The sequence below is a fragment of the Aquarana catesbeiana genome, linkage group LG04 (assembly GCF_042186555.1).
Source record: "Aquarana catesbeiana isolate 2022-GZ linkage group LG04, ASM4218655v1, whole genome shotgun sequence".
Classification (NCBI taxonomy): Eukaryota; Metazoa; Chordata; class Amphibia; order Anura; family Ranidae; genus Aquarana; species Aquarana catesbeiana.
In genome coordinates, this window is record NC_133327.1 from 54,864,504 (window position 1) to 54,887,479 (window position 22,976).

The following is a 22,976-nucleotide window of genomic DNA, read 5'->3' on the forward strand; positions in this document are numbered from 1 at the left end:
GGTTACCTGTCCAAAACATCTCCCCCCCTAAAATTTTTACAATGGGCCATCAGAGGGGGTATGAATCTGCTAAGTGGACCTTATATTTGTGCCTTTAAATACTCCTTCAAAAAATTTTTTTACTGGTGTTGGTCAAGAATGTTTGTGTCTAATCTGCTTACAATGTTTATGTGCAAAATGGCTAATTTTTATGTTTTTGTTTGACTCCACAGTTTCCTTCAACGCCACAGGAATGGCAGACTGTGGCATCCCACTTTGCTGACCGTTGGGACTTTCCCAACTGTGGAGGGGCAATTGATGGGAAACACGTCCACATCATACCACCACCCCATTCGGGGTCATACTATTCTAACTATAAGGGGTTTCATAGTATTGTGTTGATGGCGGTGGTGTCAGCGACATGAGTTTCTGTATGTGGGGAGGAATGGCCGGACCGAGTTCTTTCGACGTCTCCAGAGTGGTGGCTTGGGATTGCCACCTGCGGAAGATAACATTGAGGGACTGCCATTTGTGTTCGTCCCAGATGAGGCATTCGGTCTGGTTGATCACGTGATGAGGCCATTCCCCCAGAGAACCCTCACCCCGGAGAGGAGGGTTTTTAATTACAGGTTGGCCAGAGCCAGAAGAGTCGTGGAGAATGTGTTTGGGATAATGGCCAACCGGTTCCGCCTATTTTTAGCTGCCATAAATATGGCAGAGTACAAACTAAACCACATTGTGTTTTCTTGCTGCCTACTGCACAGCTTTTTAAAACGAAATAATCCGAGATATGTTGCCTCAGTTGGGCCTGAGGCCAGACTTAATGAAACCCTAAGGGCCTTGGAAGCGGGCTGTCCTGGTTTGCCCCCCCAAAGCGCCCGTGAAGTGTGGGAAAAATATGTTGAATATTTTACGGGTAGGGGGCCATTTCGGAATAAATTTTCTATTTTATCAGATAAAATCTTGATTTTCATTTACTGCTTGTGTTTCTTTTTGCTGTCTCCTAGGTTCTCCTAGTGCACTTGTAGTGCCAAGTGGTTTTTCCATTATTAAATAACACCCATTGTCACTGTAAACACAAACTTAATACAAAAACTGGTGTTGATCATTGAAAGAAGCCACACATTGATGAGTATAAAACCTTTAACTCGTGCACATGCACATGTGTGTTGTAAAAAAAAAAAATGGGTTTCTTAAAGTTTTACCTTAAAATTTTTTGAGGGTACATAAACAGGCATGTTTCAAAACATAACATACTGTACACAACTCATGAACTTACACAGTTCAACATTGAAAACCTGGAGGCAATATCAGACATCATAGTGTCCAAAATGTGTTGATATTGCCTTCATCAGATGGGATGATGTCACCCCTGTAAAAGCCAAATTTTGAAGATGCACACAAATTGGGAGTCAATCTGGGGATTTTCCTCCTGATCTCATACCTAATTTCAACATGTGCTATCTTCCATCATGGGGAATCAATGGACGTGTTTTGGGGTTGCAACCACTTCCTCACACCTACTTGAGTTGCGAGGAAGGGGTTGCAGCCACAAAACGCGTACACTGATATCCCTCGATGGCAGATAGCACATGTTGACACACTGTCTGTATCTTAAAAATTTGGCTTTTAAAATGCATAAAAAATTGTTAAAAACAAAAAAAAATGGTGGCATTTTTTGGGTATTTATATTCTTCCTAGTACATCAATCATGTTCTTCGGTTTTAGTTCAATCTCATGTGTTTTTTGCTTTATAAAGTCTAAATCCTGACTACAATACATGATGTCCTGGATAAGCCTTTGGGCACTGTCACTGGTGAAATGAGAAGCTTGTTCTTCAACAACAGGCACATCACTTAAAAGAAAAAATACACACCATGTATTATAAATATGCAGGCATACATCTATTACCTGAATCTGTGGTGTCAGACACTCACCTGTTGTGATGACAATTTCCACCACCTCTCCTTCCTCCACATCCTCAGCTTGTGGTGTTTCCTGGTCCTCTTCTTCAGGAGACGGGGGGGCCTGGAGTCCTCAGATGCCCCGAGTCTTTTCTTCCCTATAAGAATGAAACAAAAGGTATACTTAGCACACAGATATTTGAGGCCAGAAATAGTAATACGAAACATTGCTTGGAAGTGGGGTACAATTGTCTGTTTGGGCAGAGTTCAAAGCTGAAGACATGATTCATTCCCTTAACCAAGCTGGAACACTTCCCTTTTTTGGACACGTTTCACATGTGGAGGCACCTTAAGTATCCACTGGAGCACCTGTGTGGGACACCCTAAAAAGTTTGTTTTTGTATCCCACACTAATGCTTCTGAGTCCAGATGTGTAAACAGCTGCTGAGTGTCCTCTCCTTACATTACACTGAATCAAGTTTGCAATTCCTTCTAGTTGCAAACACATCTAGACTACAGTGTCCTAAACTTCTTTTAATACAAATTATCATGACCAATTGTAGTTAACCCTGTATCTGGCAATAACATCGTATTTAGTTGGCAAACGAACAATGTTTACTACGTCCGATTACTGTGCTCATAAACATGAAAGTCGCCATTTTAAACTGTCCAATAGTAAAGAAAAGCACATAGAGCAGCATGCAAGTAATAATAATAATCGTAACACATTACAACTACTTACTTTTTAGAAGCACTTTCTTGATCCTTCTATACTGATCCTGCTCCCTCAGTTTCAGGTCTGACCAGCGTTTCCTCAGTTGCTCCTTGGATCGTCATACCCCAAATTTCCTGTGCAGACTCTTCACAACTTTAGTCATGATCTTTGCCTTTCTCTGATTAGGGTTGTTGTACTGTCCATACTTCCCATCATAGTCGGCCCTCTTCAATATGTCGACCATCTCCACCATCTCTACAAAGGCCATATTTGAGGCCTTAAATCTTCTCCTCCTGGATCGGAACGTTTCTTGCTCCGGGCTTTCCTCTTCGTTACTGCTATTATCAGGCACCTGCTGTGTCTCCGCCATGTCGTCTCTCACTGCGCGCCAAAAGAGAATGGGTAGGGAATATTCTAGAAAGAACGTCAGGGGCGGGCAACGCGTGTGGAGTTTAAGGCATGTGCAGTATATATAAAGCTAACACGCGTGTGTCATACCTACGTTCTTTGTGCGGAAGAAGGAGGAACGGAAGCGACGAACGTAATAACGAAGGTAACATTTTAGCTTGGGACATAAGTGGCCTATACTGATTCTAGATTGAGGCCTATATTGGGACAAGATTAGGAGAGTTTAACCTGATATTAGTGTTTTTGTCTTTTGTTTGGTCTTGCAGCAAAAATGAAACAATTTAAAGACCCTGAATTCATGGGCCAGTTCATTGATAAATACAGGGATATGTGCAATTTGTGGGAGGTGAAAAACCCCTTACATAAAAATAAACCAGCTAGGAAGGCATCGCAGGAGAAACTGATGAAATTTATGAAGACGCAGGTCCCCAACGCAGACATGGACTTCCTGGAGAGGAAAATTGGTAGCTTAAGATGCACGTATAGGAAGGATCTTCAGAAGGTCCATAAGTCCATGAGGTCAGGAGCAGCAGCAGAGGATGTGTATGTACCCAGTCTGTGGTACTACAACAAGATGCGGTTTCTGGAAGACCAGATGGAAGCCAGGGAATCACTTTCGACTCTTCCAGCTCCCCTTCCATCCAGCCTTCCTTCAACCCTTCCCTTAACCCCAACTGAGACTTCTGAGGACCAACCTGGGCCTTCCATCCTGGAAAAAATTGAGGAGCCCAGCTGGAGCCAGGTATAGTATTTTTAAACATATTTTTGGTGGGAAAATTATTGTTGTTAACTAGATGTTATTATTGCTAAGAAATGAATGATTTAACAAAAAGTGTTTGACATATCAATAGACAGTAGGGGCCAAAAATGATTGGGACAAGAATAAAAAATTCTGTGCTCAGAATGATAGTCTTTTCTATTTATTAACTTTCAATTTGCAACACTCATGAGTTGAAAATTGTGTGTGATTGATGAACCAAAAACTAAAACTATGTCCCTTTATCATACACAGGAAAACCTCAGCCAGGAGGAGGCTCTGGAATGTGGCATACAGGAGGAGGCGGGGGAAGTGTCAGCCAGGAGGTGGGGGTTAGTGTCAGCCAGGAGGTGGCTGGGCCCAGCCTCACCCAATCCTAGGTCCCTCCCCTCCGCCTTCCACCCAAAAGGCCCAGGAAGGAGAGGAAAGTGGAGGAGGCAGTCATCATTAAGGAGGCTAATGAGGCCCTGAAAGCCCCCCTTGACGCTGGAGAGGCCCATGGCTACTATATAGCCTCAAATATGCACAAAATGTAGGAGGGCCAACGCCTCAACTGTGAAAATTTTTTTGAGGCCATTCACAAGGGGTTGAGGGGGCAAATGACCGATGATGTCCACTTATGTGCACTCGCCCATCCTCCTCCTCCTCCTGCCACAAAGGGAAAGCTGCAGGGAAGGCTGCAGGGCAGCGTGGGGGGAAGGCTGTAAGGAAGACAAGAAAGTTATGACCTGGCTTCAGTCTGGTCTGACAGAAGAAGCAGGCTGTTGACATATATGTCATCTGCTGCTGTTTGTGATCTCTGGGAGTCCTAGACCAGATTGTGCTCCCTATTATATGGACTTCTCAGGCTACTAATTTTAATTTACAAAGAGTTGATGTATGCCCTGGGGTGCAAAGGCTTCAAAAATTCCAGCAGTTTCTCCAGCGTTGCCTTCCTCTGTATTTTGTTATGAAAATGCTTGCCTATGTGTTTTTCTTCAAATAGGAAAGTTTTTTGTGAGTAGGCAGGTACATTTCAAAAATACAATGTCAAATTAACAAGGGACTCCAAGCAACCTTCTTGAGGTTTACAAATACAAGATAATAATGTTGTTGTGGAAACGTGACATACAAAATAAAAAAACACGGAGATCACTATAAAATAATTTAAAATTAAAAAAAAAAAACAACAGGAGATCTTGATTAAAAAAAAATCAAATAAAAATGGCTATAAAAAGAGTTATAAACATTATTATGGAGATCTGGCTTTAAAAACAAAAAAGATTATTCAGGAATAATAACAATAATAAAGAAATCAGTTTGTGAGAATTCTGTGTGAATATGAGCAGCAAAACAACTGCATTCTTCTAGCATTCTAAAGAAGAAGAGAATGCACTGCATTAAACTATTTAAAACATTTCAGCGTGACGAATGTGCCATCTCCATTACGAACGGTAGTTTTACCATACCGAGCGCTTTCGTCTCGTACTTGATTCTGAGCATGCGTGATTTTTTTTGCGTTGAATTGCATACAGACGATCGCATTTTCGGATAGGAACTTTTCCCAACCGAAAAATAGAGAACATGCTCTCAATCTTTTGCTGGCTAGAATTCCGTCAGCAAAAGACTGATGGAGCATACATACGGTCGCATTTTCCAACAAAAAGCTCTCATCTGAGTCTTGTTGGCTGCATTTCCGAACGTGTGTACGCGGCATAACAGTGCTCCTGATACACAGAGTGCAGTAAACCAGCTGTCAAATTGATTGATTAATTACCCTGCCCACCTCTGTACTGGCAAACAATCCATGTCACACAGCTAGAGTCTTCCTCGTTTTTCACCTCACTGTCTTCTTGCATTGATAACTCATTTGGCAGGGTGTGCAGGAGCTGAGCGATTACAGACTATGTAGAGCAGAGGTGTAGTTTTAAACAGGAGATGTGTTTCCCTGGAAGTCTGTAACGCTCATCAAACACTATACAATCTGATTATACAATCTCCTTCAGATCTACCATCAACTATGTAGTGCAAGGGTCCATCTGATTGCATACAGAGTGATTGGATAGGAGGTGTGTCCTTCTATTATGTAGTTTTGGTAAATCTAAAGGAGATTGTACAGATATTCAGATAATCAGATTTTATAGTGTATGGCCACATTTATACGCCTAAAATGAACTAGTTGAGCTTTTGGTGCCAGGAATTGTTCAAGGCACCCCAAGTGCAGAAGCAAACACACTTTTAGCCACGTGAAAAAATGTGCTGACCCGTGCGTGTTGTGGGAAAAGTTTGCACTGCCACTGCACTAGGTGTGAATGGGGCCTGAAAGTGAAATTGGTGTGTTTACACAAAAACAATGAGGCTCCATTCACATCTCTGCATTTCCAAACTGCACAGAAAACACACACTTTGCCACGCATTTTGGAAATGCACTGAAAAACGTGCATCGCACTTGCAGCACAATTAAATGTTTATGGTACATCAGGCGCTGGGAGCAGGCAAACATCTACCATGTGACAAATAGGGATGAGCTTGATGTTCAGGTTGAACATAACATCGGGTGTTCGCCCTGTTCGCCAAACAGCGAACATTATGGGGCGTTCGTGGAAAATTTGAGCGCTGCAAAATGCCCCATAATGCACTGCGAGATCGCAGTGCATTGCTGTATGATGATTGGCCAAAGCATGCACCTGACCTGCATGCTTTGGCCAATCAAAGCGCGCTCCGCTGAGAGAGCCATAATTGGCCAAAGACATGGTGTCTTTGGCCAATCATGGCTCAGGGGGACTAAGTCCACGCCCCACACTATATAAGGCTGCTTACACGGCGGCCATGTGTAGTGTTGTTGGCGTGGACAGAGAGATAGCTTGAGTTAGATTAGGCAGGCAGGTTATTCAGTTATATATATATATATATATATATATATATATATATATATATATATATATATATATATATAACAGGCATCCAGTGTAGCTTATATCTACAGTGCATTCTGTGGTGTACTGTTTCTAATACACTTCAGGTGGTATATTAATATATATATATATATATATATATATATATATATATAGTCTCATATATATTTATATATATATATATATATATATTCTGCATTCAGTGTAGCCTATATCTACAGTGCATTCCATGGTGTACTATTTCTAATACACTTCAGGCAGTGTACACAGTATCTAATATAGTGTGTACAGTTTCTACTACACCTCTGGTGGTGTACACAGTATACAATATAGTGCAGCCGTTGTACACTTTCTATTACACTTCAGGCGGTGTACACAGTATCTAATACATAGCTCCCAACTGTCCCTGATTTTGAGGGACTGTCCCTGATTTGGAGCAATGTCCCTCTGTCCCTCTCTCCTCCTCATTTGTCCCTCATTTTGGTCTGATCTATATAGTTGTATATAAAATGCACTTTTTATCTTTCAAAAAGTGTTTCCCAGTTCTAAACCTTTCATCCAAATTCTAAATTGCTGTAATTTTCAATTTTAAAAGCCAATATAAAGGAATAGTAGTGGTAAAAAAAAGCACTTGTGGATTTAATTAACCCTTTTTTTGTATTTTTCCCCTTTAAGGAGGTGTGGCAGGGGGCGTGTCCTATGCCTACATACATTTGCTAGTAGGTGTCCCTCATTCCCATCTCAAAATGTTGGGAGGTATGCTAATACAGTGTAGTGTGGTGTTGCAAAACAAAAAATACATCATGTCCGGAAGGCCACCAAGGAGAGGCAGATGCTCACAGGCCACTAAAAGAGGGCAAGCAGCCTCTGTGTCTACAGTCAACAGTGGTACTTGTGGACATGGTGCATCCTCTGTAGGTGGCCATGGGGCACGCTTGTCCTTTTTTGCTGCTACTGGCAGTGTTATTGAGCCACAACATGCAGAAGAGTTGGTGGAGTGGATAACAAAGCTGTCCTTATCCTCTGTCACCCAGTCTCAGAGTAGTTTGCCTTCCAAAGCAGCTGCCAAAGTGGCCTATTCCACCGGCTCCTTGTCCACAGTCACTCCCACTATCATGCACGGAGGAGTCCCCAGAATTATTCGACCACAGTGTCAGTTATATGCTGCTGGAGGATGGGCAGCGATTTGAAGGCTCCGATGTTGGTTCCCAGGTTGAGGAAGGGAGTAACATGAGCCTAGAGAGAGGGGGTGCCACAGAAGGACAAGAAACTGGCAGTCATGTTTCACAGCAGGGCCTGTTCCTGCACCCAAAAAGAGTATCTGTGAGGGGTTACAGTGTTGTGGCACCACCACCACCAACGAAAGACAAAAACAGAACATTCCATAGTTTAACTCACCAACCAGTCTGCCAACTGACCAAATTAACCTGTCCAACAGTCTGCATTAAAAACAGGGGTTTAGTTAGCACACATTTGCAAATGCATGCATAAGCTGCAAGGCCTCTTCACGGCACCCTGTGTATGCTTGCAGTCCTAACGCTACTGAATTTATAAGCATCTTCACAATGGAAGCACATGCATTGAATGGATAGATGAGGGGCAGGTGGACCTGGAGGCAGCCCAATCCCCCTTAAAGGAACAGGAACACACTGGTCACCCAGCAAGAGCACAGTGGCAGTAAAGTTGTACAGTGTGTCCCCGGACCATATTTTACACTAGTAACAAACAAATGGCCCCTGCCCCCACCTATAACTGGCCTTCACAGAAGGAGCACATGGAAGGGGAAACACATTAAAGACAAAAACAGAACATTCCATTCACCAACCAGTCTGCCAACTGACCAAATTGACCTGTCCAACAGTCTGCGATAAAAACGATAAGGGGTTTAGTTAGCACACATTTGCAAACGCATACTTTTGGTATTTTTATCTATATTGCCGGGATCCACCAATACATTACAGCCGCGAGCAGTTTTAAGTGATATTTTTTCCTTTAGAAATGTAATTTTGCTGTGGCACTGTTATAAACATGGGAAAGATGCGCTACTTTACAGGTATACTAAGGACACCCCCCAGGCACGATATTTAAAGGAATATTTCATTTATATTGTTTCTCTTTAAGCATTATTAAAATCACTGCTCCCCAAAAAACTGACATTTTTAAAACTTTTTTTTGCATTCATACATGTTTCCTGGGGCAGGGCCCGGGTCCCAAACACTTTTTATGGCAATAACTTGCATATAAGCCTTTAAAATGAGCACTTTTAATTTTTCACATTCGTGTCCCATAGACTTTAACGGTGTTCACGTGTTCGAACAAAATTTTTTCCTGTTTGCATGTTCTGCTGCGAACCGAACGGGGGTGTTCGGGGGTGTTCCGCTCATCCCTAGTTACAAACATGCTGCAAGTGCATCAGAAAGTGTGGTAAAAAACACACCATGCTCTGCTCTAAAAAAATGTTGTGAAGCTTTGCATGGGCTACCCTATGCATGATGAGCGGAAACGCTTCAAAATGCCCCAAAAAAAAATTGTGCAGGGGAACATGTGTTCCCGCTATGCGAAGATGTGAACGGGGCCTGACAGCTGATTGTCTCCATCCAATCTCACCTATGTACTTGTATAAATATACATACACTGTATCTTTATGCAATCCAATTATACAGTCTATGTACAATTTCCTTTAGATTTACCAGGACTATGAAATAGTAGGACCCACCTCAAAAAATCTATTTCGATTTGTATCAAATCAGACAGGCTCTTGTATAATATAGTTGATTATAGACCCAAAGGAGATTGTACAATCAGATTGTACAGGAAGTGGGTAAAAATAAGACAAGAGGTGGTGTAGCAATGAGGGAGGATATGACCTATAGGAAATTATGGAATCCGAAAGCAATTTAAAAAAATCAAAAAAAGAGATGAAAATTCAAAGCTGCTGTAGAGGAGGTAAGTGAGAGATTAGCACATTGGGATGGCCGGGGCAGAAAAGAAATTGGAAAAGGGCTTTTATTTATTATGAAAAGTGAAATTCTGCCCAAAAAGGTGAATGTAGCCTTTAAACTATTATTTATCTTATAGAGTAACTATTTTTTTGGAAAACAAAAACCCTCTGGGTGATCAATGTACATTGCAGAGATTTTAACTTTATAGCAGATTCCTACCTTTTGTTTCTGTGAAGAAATAGCTCTTTGCTCCACCAGACTGATCACATACTCATTTTGAATGGAAGTGATTCTAATGAGGAAAGCTGCAGTGTCCACAGTGCTTCTAGTTCTGGGAGGGCATCTATGTACATCCCCCCAGAACCCTGCCTCCTGGGGGGGATGCCCATGGATCACAGATCATGGTAAAGGGCCAATCACAGCAGCCCTTTCCAATGTGATCAGCTGCTCACATGTAAACAGACTTGCCAGTTATGAGCAGCCTTTCCTCCCATGCTGTGTCTGTGTGAGGAATGGAGAGCCATTAACTGGCAAGACTGTCAGTACATTGTCTACAAAGATATTTAGTGTCCATCAGTGCAGCCCATCAGTGCCGCCTATCAGTGCTCATCAATGGCAGATATTAGTGCTGCCTATCAGTGCCATCTATCAGTGCCCATCAGTGCAGCCGCCTATCAGTGCTCATTAATGCTGCCTATTAGTGCTCATTAATGCCACCTTACAGTGCTGCCTATCAGTGCCGCCTATCAGTGCTCATTAATGGCACCTCTCAGTGACCAGCAGTGTCGCCTCTCAGTGCTGCCAATTAGTGCCATCTATCAGTTCTCATCAATGCCACCTATCAGTGCCTCCTCAGCAGGACTCTGAGCTGAGAGCATCTCTCTCATACAGCCCAGAGCCTGTACTGAAAATTCCCCCTCCCTCCTCCTTCGCACGTATGGGAGAGGAGAGAGACAATCTGCTCCTTCTCCTCCCACCCCTATCCTCCTGTGTGCACTGCAGGAAGTGTAAAACTCAGCATTTGAATGATCAAATCTTAACATTTCCCACACTTGCACACAGGTGGAGAGGGCTGGGAGGAGAAGGAGCAGACTGGCTCTCTCCTCTCCCACCCATGCGAGGGAGGAAGGAGGAGGAGGAACTGTCAGTACAAGCTCTGGGCTGTATGAGAGAGACGCTCTCAGCTCAGAGCCCTGCGGCATTGGGGTCCCCCGAGAATGCTGGGATGCCAGGGCCCAGTCGCAACCTTTGAGACCCTCATAGTTCTGCCACTGGCAGTATCTCATCAAGTTTTACATTTCTGATGCAGGGAATGCCTAAAATCTGACTTATATCTTAGTTCAGAAAATCAGTGATCCAATCATGCAAGCAAGTTTGTGTACAAAATGCCTCCCAATTACCATATTGAATTGAATTTTACAACATGGCTTGTGTAGCAATCACACATACTATATTTTTTTCTATTTACTGTATATATTTCTTTTTTTCAAAAGTGGAGTTACCCTTTAAGTTAGTCCCCACCTGCAAATCTGTTTTTCAGTTTTCCATAGATCGTAAGTTAGTAAACCTATAAGGCTGATGGGAATAAAACAGCTGTAATTTTTGCTAACCACATTGGCCTGGCCATTGTACATTCCAACATATCAGCACCAACCATCTAAGCTCCAACAGGAAGACGGAGACACAGTTTAGTTTGTTTAGTCATCTTTGATTTAGGTGCTAATGGTTTCACTCTGCAATGAAAGTCCATTTTCAAAATGCATGCAAAAATTTGAAGAAAAATGATTTTTTATTATTATACATATATTTTACACATTTATTTTTTAATTTACAATTTATTTTTCTAGACATGGCTGAGTGCTTTGTGTGTCCCTCCCATCAGTGGTCATCAAATGGAAGCTCATGGTGTAACAATAAGACGGTTCAATATTTGGAGTGGAAGGACCCATTTGCTGTAACTTTAGTGACTTTTGGTTCATTTGGAATTGCAGTCCTACTACTGATAGTAATCCTTTTTGTGAAAAATGCTAACAATTCCTCTGTTAAAGCAGCAGGCGGTCATTACGCCTACCTTCTGATAGTGTCCTTAATATTTAGCTTAGCAAGCATTTGCTTTTTCATTGGAGAGCCAAATCCTCTAGTCTGCCAGATTAGACAGCCACTGTATGGCATTAGCTTCACCATTGCTGTCAACTGCATCCTAATTAAATCTATATTGATCCTCATAGCATTTGAGTCAGCCAAAAAGGGAAAGCGAATCGGTAACTTCACTCTCCAGCGCTCAATCATTGTCGTGGCTGTATTATCCGGTGGCCAGGTTGTTATTTGTTTAGTGTGGCTCATTTTGAAAAGCCCCTCTCCTATGACCGATAACAACACACCTCAGCTTATCATCAAGTATTGTGATGAAGGATCTTACGTGGCCTTTGGTATCATGTTAGGGTACATTGGGATGCTTGCCTTAACTTGCTTCCTTCTTGCTTATAAGGGAAGGAAACTACCGGACAAATACAACGAGGCCCGAAGTATCACCTTCAGCATGCTTGTCTATATGTTTGTGTGGATTCTTTTTATCCCAGTCTATAAGAACTTTAGGGGCATGTACCTCTCCGCGGTACAAATAGTTGCCATTCTTTCTTCTGTCTTTGGCTTCATAGGATGTCACCTTTTACCAGTGTGTTACATTGTATTATTCAAACAAACTGAGAATGTCAGTGAGAACAGCAGTACAATTGAATTCTTTAGGGCTAAAGCCAGAAAGTTTTTCATGTGCACAGATGATGTGTCTGAGCCAAATCCACCAGCTAATGAAATCCAAAGAACTACATGAGTACAATTTTAAGATCTTTTCTTTTTGAGCGGCCTTTAAAGGTAGCCAGAATTTAATACTGTATTCAATGTATCATTGAATTATTAATTGTATACACTTTTCTATAGAAGCCTTTTGGGCTACAGTAATTAATAAGCATGTTAGTTTATTCATTGATTTAATTTGAATTGTATAATTGCCTTTGCTTTCCTAAAAACTTAAAAAATAAAAGTATAAAACAAAAAGTGCAGCGCTATATTTAAATGAAAACACATCTGAAAATGTGAAGGTGATTTGGAGAGGTCTATACATAGATCACCTCTACATAAAGGTATGATTATAACCAATAAGAGTTATCTAAAAGTGATATCAAAAAAGATCTCTGTGGAGGCTCCTGTGAGCTCTTAATCAGTATAATCAAAAAAAGGTTTTATCACACACAAACCATATTACTATACCATGACAGTCCCAAAAAGGACATAGACTTAAATCTTACTCAAAAGGTAACAAGAAAAGAAAAAAGCTTCCACATGGTGTAAATCCAAGTAAAAAAGGGGAAGTTTTATTGTTAAAAATTCCAATAAAAAGTTCAAAAGTTGAAGTCTTGGTAGACGCTACCACAGCCACCATATTTTACTGCGCTAGATTCTTGTTCATATGAACCGAACCTTTAATTTTGAACTTTTTATTGCAATTTTTATCAATAAAACTTCCCCTTTTTTACTTGGATTTACACCATGTGGAAGCTTTTTTCTTTTCCTCTTCCTTGATTATACACAGGGGGATGCCAAGTGAGTGACATCCGGTAGAAGATTCCAGCTGACAACTGAATACGTTCCCTAATCTAGGAGGAGCAGGTCCTACCTAGGAGCGTTTAAAGTCGTGAAGCTCTTCCTGGCTCTCTTTCCAGGATTGGAGGCATCTTTATCCCTACCGTCCAGACGGTAAAAGCCTGTATGACTCACCGCCAATGGCCAGTGAGTCCACTGCTTCTGGTAAGGGCATTTTATTTACATCCCCTCCAGTTGAAAGCAAGAGTTTTTATGAAGATTCATCCTTAATTTAGCATGTACTTAGCAGTGTGAGATTTGAATACAAGTTTTGGGATCACTCCCACACTCGAAAGAACTGTTAACCCCCAGAGACTTTTTGAGTCCATATATTCACATTGGTCACTTTCTCATCACCAAGCTTTTTATGTTACCTTTTGAGTAAGATTTAAGTCTATGTCCTTTTTGGGACTGTCATGATATAGTAATATGGTTTGTGTGTGATAACACCTTTTTATTGATTATACTGATTAAGAGCTCACAGGAGCCTCCACAGAGATCTTTTTTGATATCACTTTTAGATAACTCTTATTGGTTATAATCATACCTTTATGTAGAGGTGATCTATGTATAGACCCCTCCAAATCACCTTCACATTTTCAGATGTGTTTTCATTTAAATATAGCGCTGCACTTTTTGTTTTATATTTCTACACACAATTTGTCTAATTGTTAGTGCTGGCCGCTTTGTATAATAGAGTTGGTGCAGCAGTTTTTTTCTTTTATTTAAAAAATAAAAGTGTTGCAAATATCTATTGTCTCTTTTTTTACTAGATAGATTAGATAGATAGATTTATACAGACAAGAACCAGAAAATATTGAAATCACTATGATAAGCATGCATATAGGTGGTAACCAGTTTAATCAATAAAAAGGCAATGCAAAACAGTTGTATCCTAATTGCAAAATATTAATGGATAAGTTCATGTTTAGGCACATGAAATGGTGAAATATGTAGCATGTTCTTGCTTCTGCAGCTCTCTCCCCGATCCTCCCCTCCCTATGACAGCAGGTTGGGGATCTTCTCCCTGCACCCGCCATCACAACTTGAAAAGTGCGTGGCCGTGCAGGGCTGTGCCCACATGGCCGTATCATTTATTGACAGAGTTCCATGAATGAATAGACTACAAGTACTTTGCAGCTGTTGGCTTTTAGTGCTTTATGAGCTCCAAGGGCACTGGTGAGTGTCCTCATGATTCATTGATTCTTCTGAGCATTTGAATGGCTGGGCTGCTATGATATCACGCTTGCACATGTGGACGGGAGTCACAATAATAGTACAGAGTTCCGAATTGACAGCACATTTACTGTGCCATTACCGCAGCATGCGTGTGCTGTTGACATCACCAGCTGCTGAAATTGTGAATATATCCTAAATGATGCACTTTTAGAAGATAGTCATTGTATTTACAAGTAAAACTTATTGTAAGCTTACCTGAAGGTATACGTTTATATTGGGAGTTTATTATTGCTTTCCTATGCAGCAAGTCTACAATATTGAAAGCTGGTGTATTTATATCATACCCTAATTGTTTTTTCTTCGAAAAGAAAAACTCACCACTTAGATCCTTGCCTTGGGCCCCAATAAAACTGTTTACTTGCTCTCCAGCTACTGTGTGAAAAGTTTTGCTTCTGTCTCTGAAACTTGGCATTGTGATTTCTTTTCCCACTTCAGCATAAGAACTGCCACAGTTCTGCAATGTGGATTTGTGGATTGTGGTTGGCACATAATACAGTGTGTTACTGAATCAAAGATCACAACAAGATATGCTCTGTGACTTATTTTGCCCCTGTTTGCCAATTTATATGATGTTGATGCTTTCGTTTTTTGTTTTATGTTTAGTTTTGGTTTAGTTTTTGGCTGTATTGCCTCTTCTGCTTTCAATGCTCAATTATTACATCTACACAATATATCCTTTTTGGCAAAAAATACCTATTACAAGTTTCTTTTGGGATCAAAATCAATCATATTGGGTTATTGCTGCTGTATGTAAGCCAAGCAATTATGTAAAAGTAACATTTTACACAGCTCTGAGGAAGGGGGGTGCACCCCCGAAGCACGTTAACTTATACCCTGTGATGGTATACGGCACATGGTTTTACACTGTGTTTTTATGGCTTATTTGAGTTGCTGTTTGTGAGTACCCGCCTTTTATGAATTGTATTATTTATTAAATGTCATTGGTAATGTACTAGGTGTGCGCACCTTCCATTTTTTGTCTTTTTTGTAGTATCTATCAGATCACCCCATCTGAGGAAGGCAGCATCTACCCAGGCCTGAGATATTGGTGTCCCTGTTGCCCTTCACTTTAGAATACCCCTTAGAGCTGAAAATGATTGTCTTTTTTCTGTGTGTGCCCATCAGTGACACCAATCAGTGCTATCTTTCAGTGCTCATAAGTGCCTGCTTATCAGTGCTGCCCATCAATGCTACCTATCCATGCCACCTATCAGTTCCCATCAGTGCCACCTATCAGTGATCATCAGTGCCACATATCAGTGACACCTATGAGTGCCCATCAGTGCTGCATATTGGTACCTCCTCATCAGTGCCACCTAATCAGTGCCCTTCAGTGCCACCTCATCAGTGCTCATCAGCGCAGCCTATCAGTACCCATCAGTGCTGCCTCATCAGCGCACATCAGTGAAGGAGAAAAATTACTTATTTACAAAATTTATTGACAGAAACTAAGAAAACGTATTTTTTTCAAAATTTCCGGTATTTTTTCTTTTTTTAGTAAAAAATAAAAAACCCAGCAGTGAGTAAAAAAACAAACAAAAGAAAGCTCTATCTGTGTGAAAAAATGATAAAAATTTAATATGGGTACAGTATTGCATGACCATGCAATTGTCACTCAAAGTGTGAGAGTGCTGAAAGATGAAAATTGGGTTTGGGCAGTGTTTCTGCACCACACAACAGCTGTAGAGGTAGCCCAAGATGGCAATGCTGACAGGTGTCATGAATGGGGAATCCTTTCCCACTAGGGTCAGACTGGCTGACCAGGACTTGGTACTAACAGCTGGTGGCAAGATGGTGGTATAGGTCACAGAAGAGACACAGGGAGCCTAATGAAGTCAGAAGAAGCAAAGGGCACTGCATAGATGGCTGATGGAGCTGAAGGGAATGGAGTCATTCTACTTGCTCATTCAGCCAAGGTGAGAGCTCAAATAAGGCACAGTGTCTAAGTAACTTCACCAGAACACCCCACAGAGGATGATGGGTTTTTCTGCTGACAAATCTCTGGTTGCAGTCCTTGGGCTCACCTCAGTGGGCTGCTATTGGAGACTGAGAAAGATAGACAGGCATTAGTCTCCTCTAGCACTGGAGTGCTGGCCTAACTATTAGCAATAGTAACAAATCACTTGTAGCAGAGGAATACTGGGGTCAGTAAGGGAAAGTCTGGAGAGTACAGGAGACACAGAAATGTAAGCAAACTAGATGCAGCCTGGTGTACTCAGAGAATCAAACAGATGAAGGTACCAAGTTACTGGCAGGAGCACACAGGAAATCACACAGATGCTGTGATGCACGTTGCTTTTTGGAGTACATGAGTCACAGAAGTGAAGGAGGACTAGATTCTGACTGGGGGGGGAACAAGAAAGTCATAGTTACTGGTACACTGGTTACAGGCTGGAGTGTACAGAGAATCATACAGCTGCTAGTTGCTGGTTCGCTGGAGTCAGCAACATGGGAGAAACTTGGAACATGGATGAGCCACAGAGGATAGCTAAAGACATGCTCAGAAAGTCATTAGGAAACATGGGTGGCTGGACATAGGCCTGCAGTGATGGCAGGGGATGCTTACACTGTATAGTGTAATAATATTATTGGGACAACATTCAAATCAAATTTTAATCATTTGCATCAACAGAAAGGACTTGGTGCTCATTGCTCATCCAGGACTGGTTCATTTTTATGAAGGTGAGCTGGCGCCTTAATGTACTCATCAGAGCAGTGACATACATGTTAATAAAATGGATGTCACTGTCTCGGACATCCCATGTAAGACAGAATAATGGAGCAACTTCAGCCTATGCTTCTCCACAAACCAGGCCCCTGGTGCATTTCCCCCTGGCCACTGGGGCTCATTCATAGAGGTCCATGACTGAGGACCTCTATGAATAAGCCCCAGTGGATAGGGAAAAACACTCCAGTAGCGTGCTTTGTGGAGAAGAGTAGGCTTAGGACACTCCTTATTTCTATCCTACACGGGCTAGCCGGGTCAAGGATATCATCCATTCTGGGGGTGTCAACATTCACTCTTGAACTAATATAGTTCAATATCAATGGATCAGATTTTCCATATAACTGCTGCCAATAGACAGCCATGGGTACTCAGACTAAAGAAGAGCGTGAAAGCTCTGCCTAGGCAACAGCAGGGATCATGTTGCTGATCCCTGCCTCATCATCACTCACCATTCTGGTTGCCTTTTCAAATGGTGACAAAATGGTATATTCAACTTTTATGAGAAGACACTGATCTATTGAAAAAAAAATAGATCCCATGAGCCTGTTCTTCTGCCATACTTTTACAAATACTAGACTATTAACTGATCTTTTTAATCAGTCTCTTCTAATGGAGGAAGCTCCACATGACTGGTGCACACCTCCTTTATTTTTTTGCAGCCCGTAATGTGTGCTCAAAAAAACTTTCAGCGCTGTCGCAATTTGAATGACAATTGCGCGGTCATCCATCACTGTACCCAAACAAATTTTTTATCATTTTGTTCCCACAAATAGAGCTTTCTTTTGGTGGTATTTGATCACCTCTGCGGTTTTTATTTTTTGCGCAACAAATAAAAAAAGATCGAAAATTTTTGAAAAAAAACAAGTCTTTCTTTGTTTCTGTTAACATTTTTTGTAAATAAGTACGTTTTCTCCTTCAATGATGGGCACTGATATGGCTGCACTGACGGGCACTGATGCGGCGGCACTGATGGGCACCAATAAGGTGGCACCAATGAGGTGGCACTAATGAGGTGGCACTGATGGGCACTGATAGGCGGCACTGATAGGCACTGATAGGTGGCATTGATGGGCACTGATATGTGGCACTGGTATGCGGCACTGATGGGCACTCATAGGTGGCACCGATGGGCACTTATAGGCGGCACTGATGGGCACTCGTAGGCGGCACTGATGGGCATTCATAGGTGGCATTGATTGGTACATATGGGTGGCACTGATGGGTACTTATGGGTGGCACTGATGTGTGGCACTAATGGGCACTGATAGGTGGGCACTGATGGGCACAGATGGGCACTGATGGGCACTGACAGGCGGCACCGATGGGCAATGACAGGTGGCACCGATGGGCAATGACAGGTGGCACTGATAAAACATTGGGGGCATTGCTGGGCAGATCTTGGACATAATGGTGGCAATCAGTGCCCATTTGTGGGCACTGATTGGCACAGATTGGGTACATGTGGATGGCCATGGGGTACATACCTAGCCATCCACATGTTGCCCCTTCCCTGGTGGTCCTAGTGGCAATCCCTGGTGGTCCAGTGTAGTGATCTGAGGGGGGGCTGCGCTGATAAACAATCAGCGCAGACCCCCCCTGCCAGGAGAGCCGCCGATCGGCTCTCCTCTACTCGCGTCTGTCCGTGTGATTGGACGCGGCTGATGACGTGGTAAAGAGCCTCCGCCGGAGGCTCTTTACCAAGATCGGTGGAGCTGTGTGTCAGGCTGACACACCGCTCCACCGATCGCTGCGATGCGCGCCCCCGGGGGCGCGCGGCGGCATGTTATCCTGCTGGACGTCATATGACGCCCATTCAGGATAACAGAACCACTTCCCGGATGTCAATCCGCTATAGGGCGGGCGGGAAGTGGTTAAAGGAATGAAAGTCATTTATAACTGCTTGCGGCTTTAATGTAATGTCGGGTCCCGGCAATATGGATGAAAATCAGTGAGACAAACTGCATGGGTATCCCCCCAGTCCATTACCAGGCCCTTTGGGTCTTGTATGGATATTAAGGGTAACCCCGCACCCAAATTAAAAAAAGGAAAGGCGTGGGGCCCCCAGGCCCTATATACTCTGAACAGCAGTATACAGGCGGGGCAAACAAGACAGGGACTGTAGGTTTGTTGTTAAGTAGAATCTCTTTGTAATTTTGAACTGGTACATTTTTAAAGTGTAGCTCCAGCCAAAAAATCTATTTTTAAGCTTTTTGGAAAACATAGGGAAGGGTTGTCACCCCTGTAACATTTGTTTTGCTGTCTGTGCACCTCTTCAGAAGATTTCACCTCACTTTCTGTCCCAATGACAAATGTTTTTTGAAAATTTGGGGTTTTTAGTGAAACAAGGATTGGTGATAAAGCATCAGTGAAGAGGAGACACATTTTTCCCATATTAACTCTTACAGGAGAGAATTTCCCGTCCATGGGGTAGATTTCATCTCACTTCCTGTTGTCTCCTTCCGTTTGCAAGTAGGAGTCGTTTGTAAGTTGGATGTTTGAAAGTAGGGGCCTGCCCTATATACTCTGCAGAAATTGGGGCCTTAGGTGTTGGTGTTGCCACAACACTGTAAGCCCTCACAGTTACTCTTGGTAGGCGCAGGAATGGGCCATGCTGTGAAATATTAGATCAGGGATTGTAATTACATGCCATTGTTGAACAGTGGTAGAAAAATTGGGCCTTTGGTGATGGTGGTGGTGCTGGTGCCACAACACTGTAGCCCTCACAGTTACTCTTGGTGGGTGCAGGAATGGGCCCTGCTATGAAATATTAGATCAAGAATTGTAATTACATGTCCCTGTTGAACAGGGGCAGAAAAATTGGGCCTTAGGCACTGTTGCCACAACACTGCAACCCCTCACAGATGCTATAGTTGGAGCGCAGGAATGAGCCCTGCTGCAAAGTATTGCATCAAAAATTGTAATTATACGCCCCTGTTAAAAAGGGGCTGAAAATTTGGGCCTTGGGCACTGGTGCTGGTGCCACAACACTGCAACCCCTCACAGATACTATAGTTGGAGCGCAGGAATGACCTCTGCTGAAAAGTATTGAATCAAAATTTGTAATTATACGCCCCTGTTGGCTGAAAAATTGGGCCTTGGGCACTGGTGGCGGTGCCCAGAACCAAAAGCTATCAGCATGAAAATTGAGGAGGAAGAGGATTGTGACTCCTCATAACAGGATAGTCACTCAGCATCAGCATAGGCAGTCTTGAAGGGAACTCACATAAAAAAAAAATCAATCGGTTACATCAGCATCATGTGCTTGGTAGCTGGTGATCCAAGACTGATTCATTTTTATGAAGGTCAGCCGATCGACCGATTCGGTGGACAGGCACACTCTGTGATCGGTTACAAAGCCTCCAGCAGCACTGAATGTGCGTTCCGAAAGAACACTGGATGCAGGACAGGCCAGTAGCTCAATTGCATACTGTGCAAGCTCTGGCCAGTGATCCATCCTCAAGACCCAGTAACCCAGAGGATTTTCGGTGGGAAAGGTGTCCAAGTCTGATCTTGCGCCTAGGTAATCCTGCACCATGTGAATCAGATGCTGGCAATGGTTGCTGGAACCAATCAGACCTTGAGGCTGCGAACTAAAAAATTATCTGAATGCCTCGGTCAGATGGCCACCTTCTCCACCGCTCCTTCTATGACTGACCGAAGCCTCAGCAACACATTGTCCAGGAGGACCAGGAAATTGTAACCTCCTAGGCTCTGGAAATGCGTTGCGCAAACCTTTCTGCAAGGCCTCCCGAAGATGTTTCATCGTCTGCTCCCTCTGCGATGGCAAGATAAGGTCTGCAACCTTACCCTTGTAACGTGGATCAAGGAGGGTTGCCAGCCAATAATCATCCCTCCCGTTGATACCACGAATACGAGGATCCTTCCGTAGGCTTTGCAGGATCAGGGAAGCCATGCAGCGTAGGTTTGCTGAGGCATACTGTCCAGAGTCCTCTGGGTCACTAAGGACGACATGATCCACAGCCACCTCCTCCCAGCCACGTACAAGTCCATGGGTTTCTTCAGACTGTAAATGATCCCTTGAAGACTGCTGCTGATGCTGAGTGCCAGGCTCCACCTCCATGCTGGCACAATCCTCCTCCTCTTCCTGTGTGATCGGCGGGCACGCAGGAACACTGTCTGGATAAAGGGGGCCTTGAGAGGTAAGGAAGTCCTCCTCTTCCTCCCTCTGTTCTGCCTCAAGTGCCCTGTCCATTATTCCACACAACATGTGCTCCAACAGGTGGACAAGAGGGACAGTGTCACTGATGCATGAACTGTCACTGCTCACCATCCTCGTGGCCTCCTCAAATGGTGACAGGACAGTGCATGCATCCCCGATCATAGCCCACTGGCGTGGGGAAAAAAATCCAAGCTCCCCTGACTCTGTCCTGGTGCCATAGTCACATAGGTACTCATTGATGGCCCTCTGCTGCATGTGCAACCGCTGCAGCATGGCCAATGTTGAGTTCCACCTGGTGGGCATGTCACAGATTAGGCAGTTCTTGGGCAGGTTAAATTCCTTTTGGAGGTCAGCCAGCCTAGCACTTGCATTATATGACCTGCAGAAATGCACACAGACTTTCCTTGCCTGCCTCAGGACATCCTGTAAGCCCGGGTACCTGCCCAAGAACCGCTGCACCACCAGGGTAGCCACTTGAACGCCCACAGAGCACTGCTGGTTCCGAGGACAAATCAGCACAGGAAGAGGCCACGGAGAAAGAAGAGGAGGGGGTGGAGGAGAGAGGTGTGGCAGAATCACCACTAGTAGAATTTTGGAGGCGTGGTGGCGGAACAACCTCCAACACTACCGCACCTTGTCCTGCATCTTTCCCAGCTGCCAGAAGAGTCACCCAGTGCACGGTGAAAGATAGGTAACATCCCAGTCCATGCCTGCTGGACCATGAATCAGCGGTAATATGCACCTTACCACTGACAGCCCTGTCTAGCGAGGCCAAGACATTGCCTTCCACAGAAAAAGTGGTGTTTGGGAACCTGCCACTGAGGAACCGCACATTCCACAAACTCACGGAAAGGGGCAGAGTCTACCAACTGAAAAGGCAGCAGTTGAAGTGCTAGCAGTTTAGCCAAGCTAGCATTCAACCCCTGGGCATGTGGATGGCTGGGGGCAAACTTCTTTCGGTGGTGCAGCAGTTGGGGCAGGGAAATTTGCATGGTACAATCTGACATCGGTGTACTGATAGCAGATTGCCCCCCAAGTACTTGGCTGTGACATACCAAATTCTACACCTTCATTCCTCTCAGTGCAGGTTTCAGAGAGGACTGAAGGTATAGTGGGGTTGGAGATCCCAGCTGATGAGGAGCAAGGAGAGGTCTGCTTTGTTCTTTGGTGTGGGTCTTTTAGGTACGCTTGCCAACAAACTGCATGGCAGGTCGACATATGTCTGGTCAAGCATGTGGTGCCCAAGCGGGTGATGTTTTTACCATGCGAGATACGCTTGAGACATATGTTGCAAATAGCAGCGGTGGGATCTGATGCACTCGTCTCAAAAAAGGCCCACACCAAAGAACTTTTGGAATAACGCGCAGAGACAGCAGCGTCCTGCACATGCGGAGCTCTGCGGTGTGATGCAGTCATTGTGCTGCCCTTAAGCTGGCCCCTGGAGGGCATCCTGCCTTGTTGGAGATGTGCCTCCTCCTCCTCTCTCCTATCAGGCACCCACGTGGAGCCAGTGACCTCAACATCCCCTCCCTCCTCATCACTGGAGCAAAGCTGGCAGTATGCTGCAGCTGGGGGAACATGACTGCCAGAT

At 43.5% G+C, this 22,976-nt stretch overlaps 1 protein-coding gene across 1 annotated transcript in view; it reads left to right on the forward strand.

Moving 5' to 3' along the window:
• LOC141139257 (G-protein coupled receptor family C group 6 member A-like) overlaps positions 1-12,663 on the forward strand; it is a 78,672-nt gene extending 66,009 nt beyond the window's left edge. The window contains exon 6 of the mRNA XM_073625215.1: positions 11,447-12,663. Within this exon, the coding sequence (XP_073481316.1) occupies positions 11,447-12,429 (983 nt within the window). The 3' untranslated portion in view covers positions 12,430-12,663. The remainder of the gene's footprint in view (positions 1-11,446) is intronic.
• Positions 12,664-22,976: the final 10,313 nt, after the last annotated feature.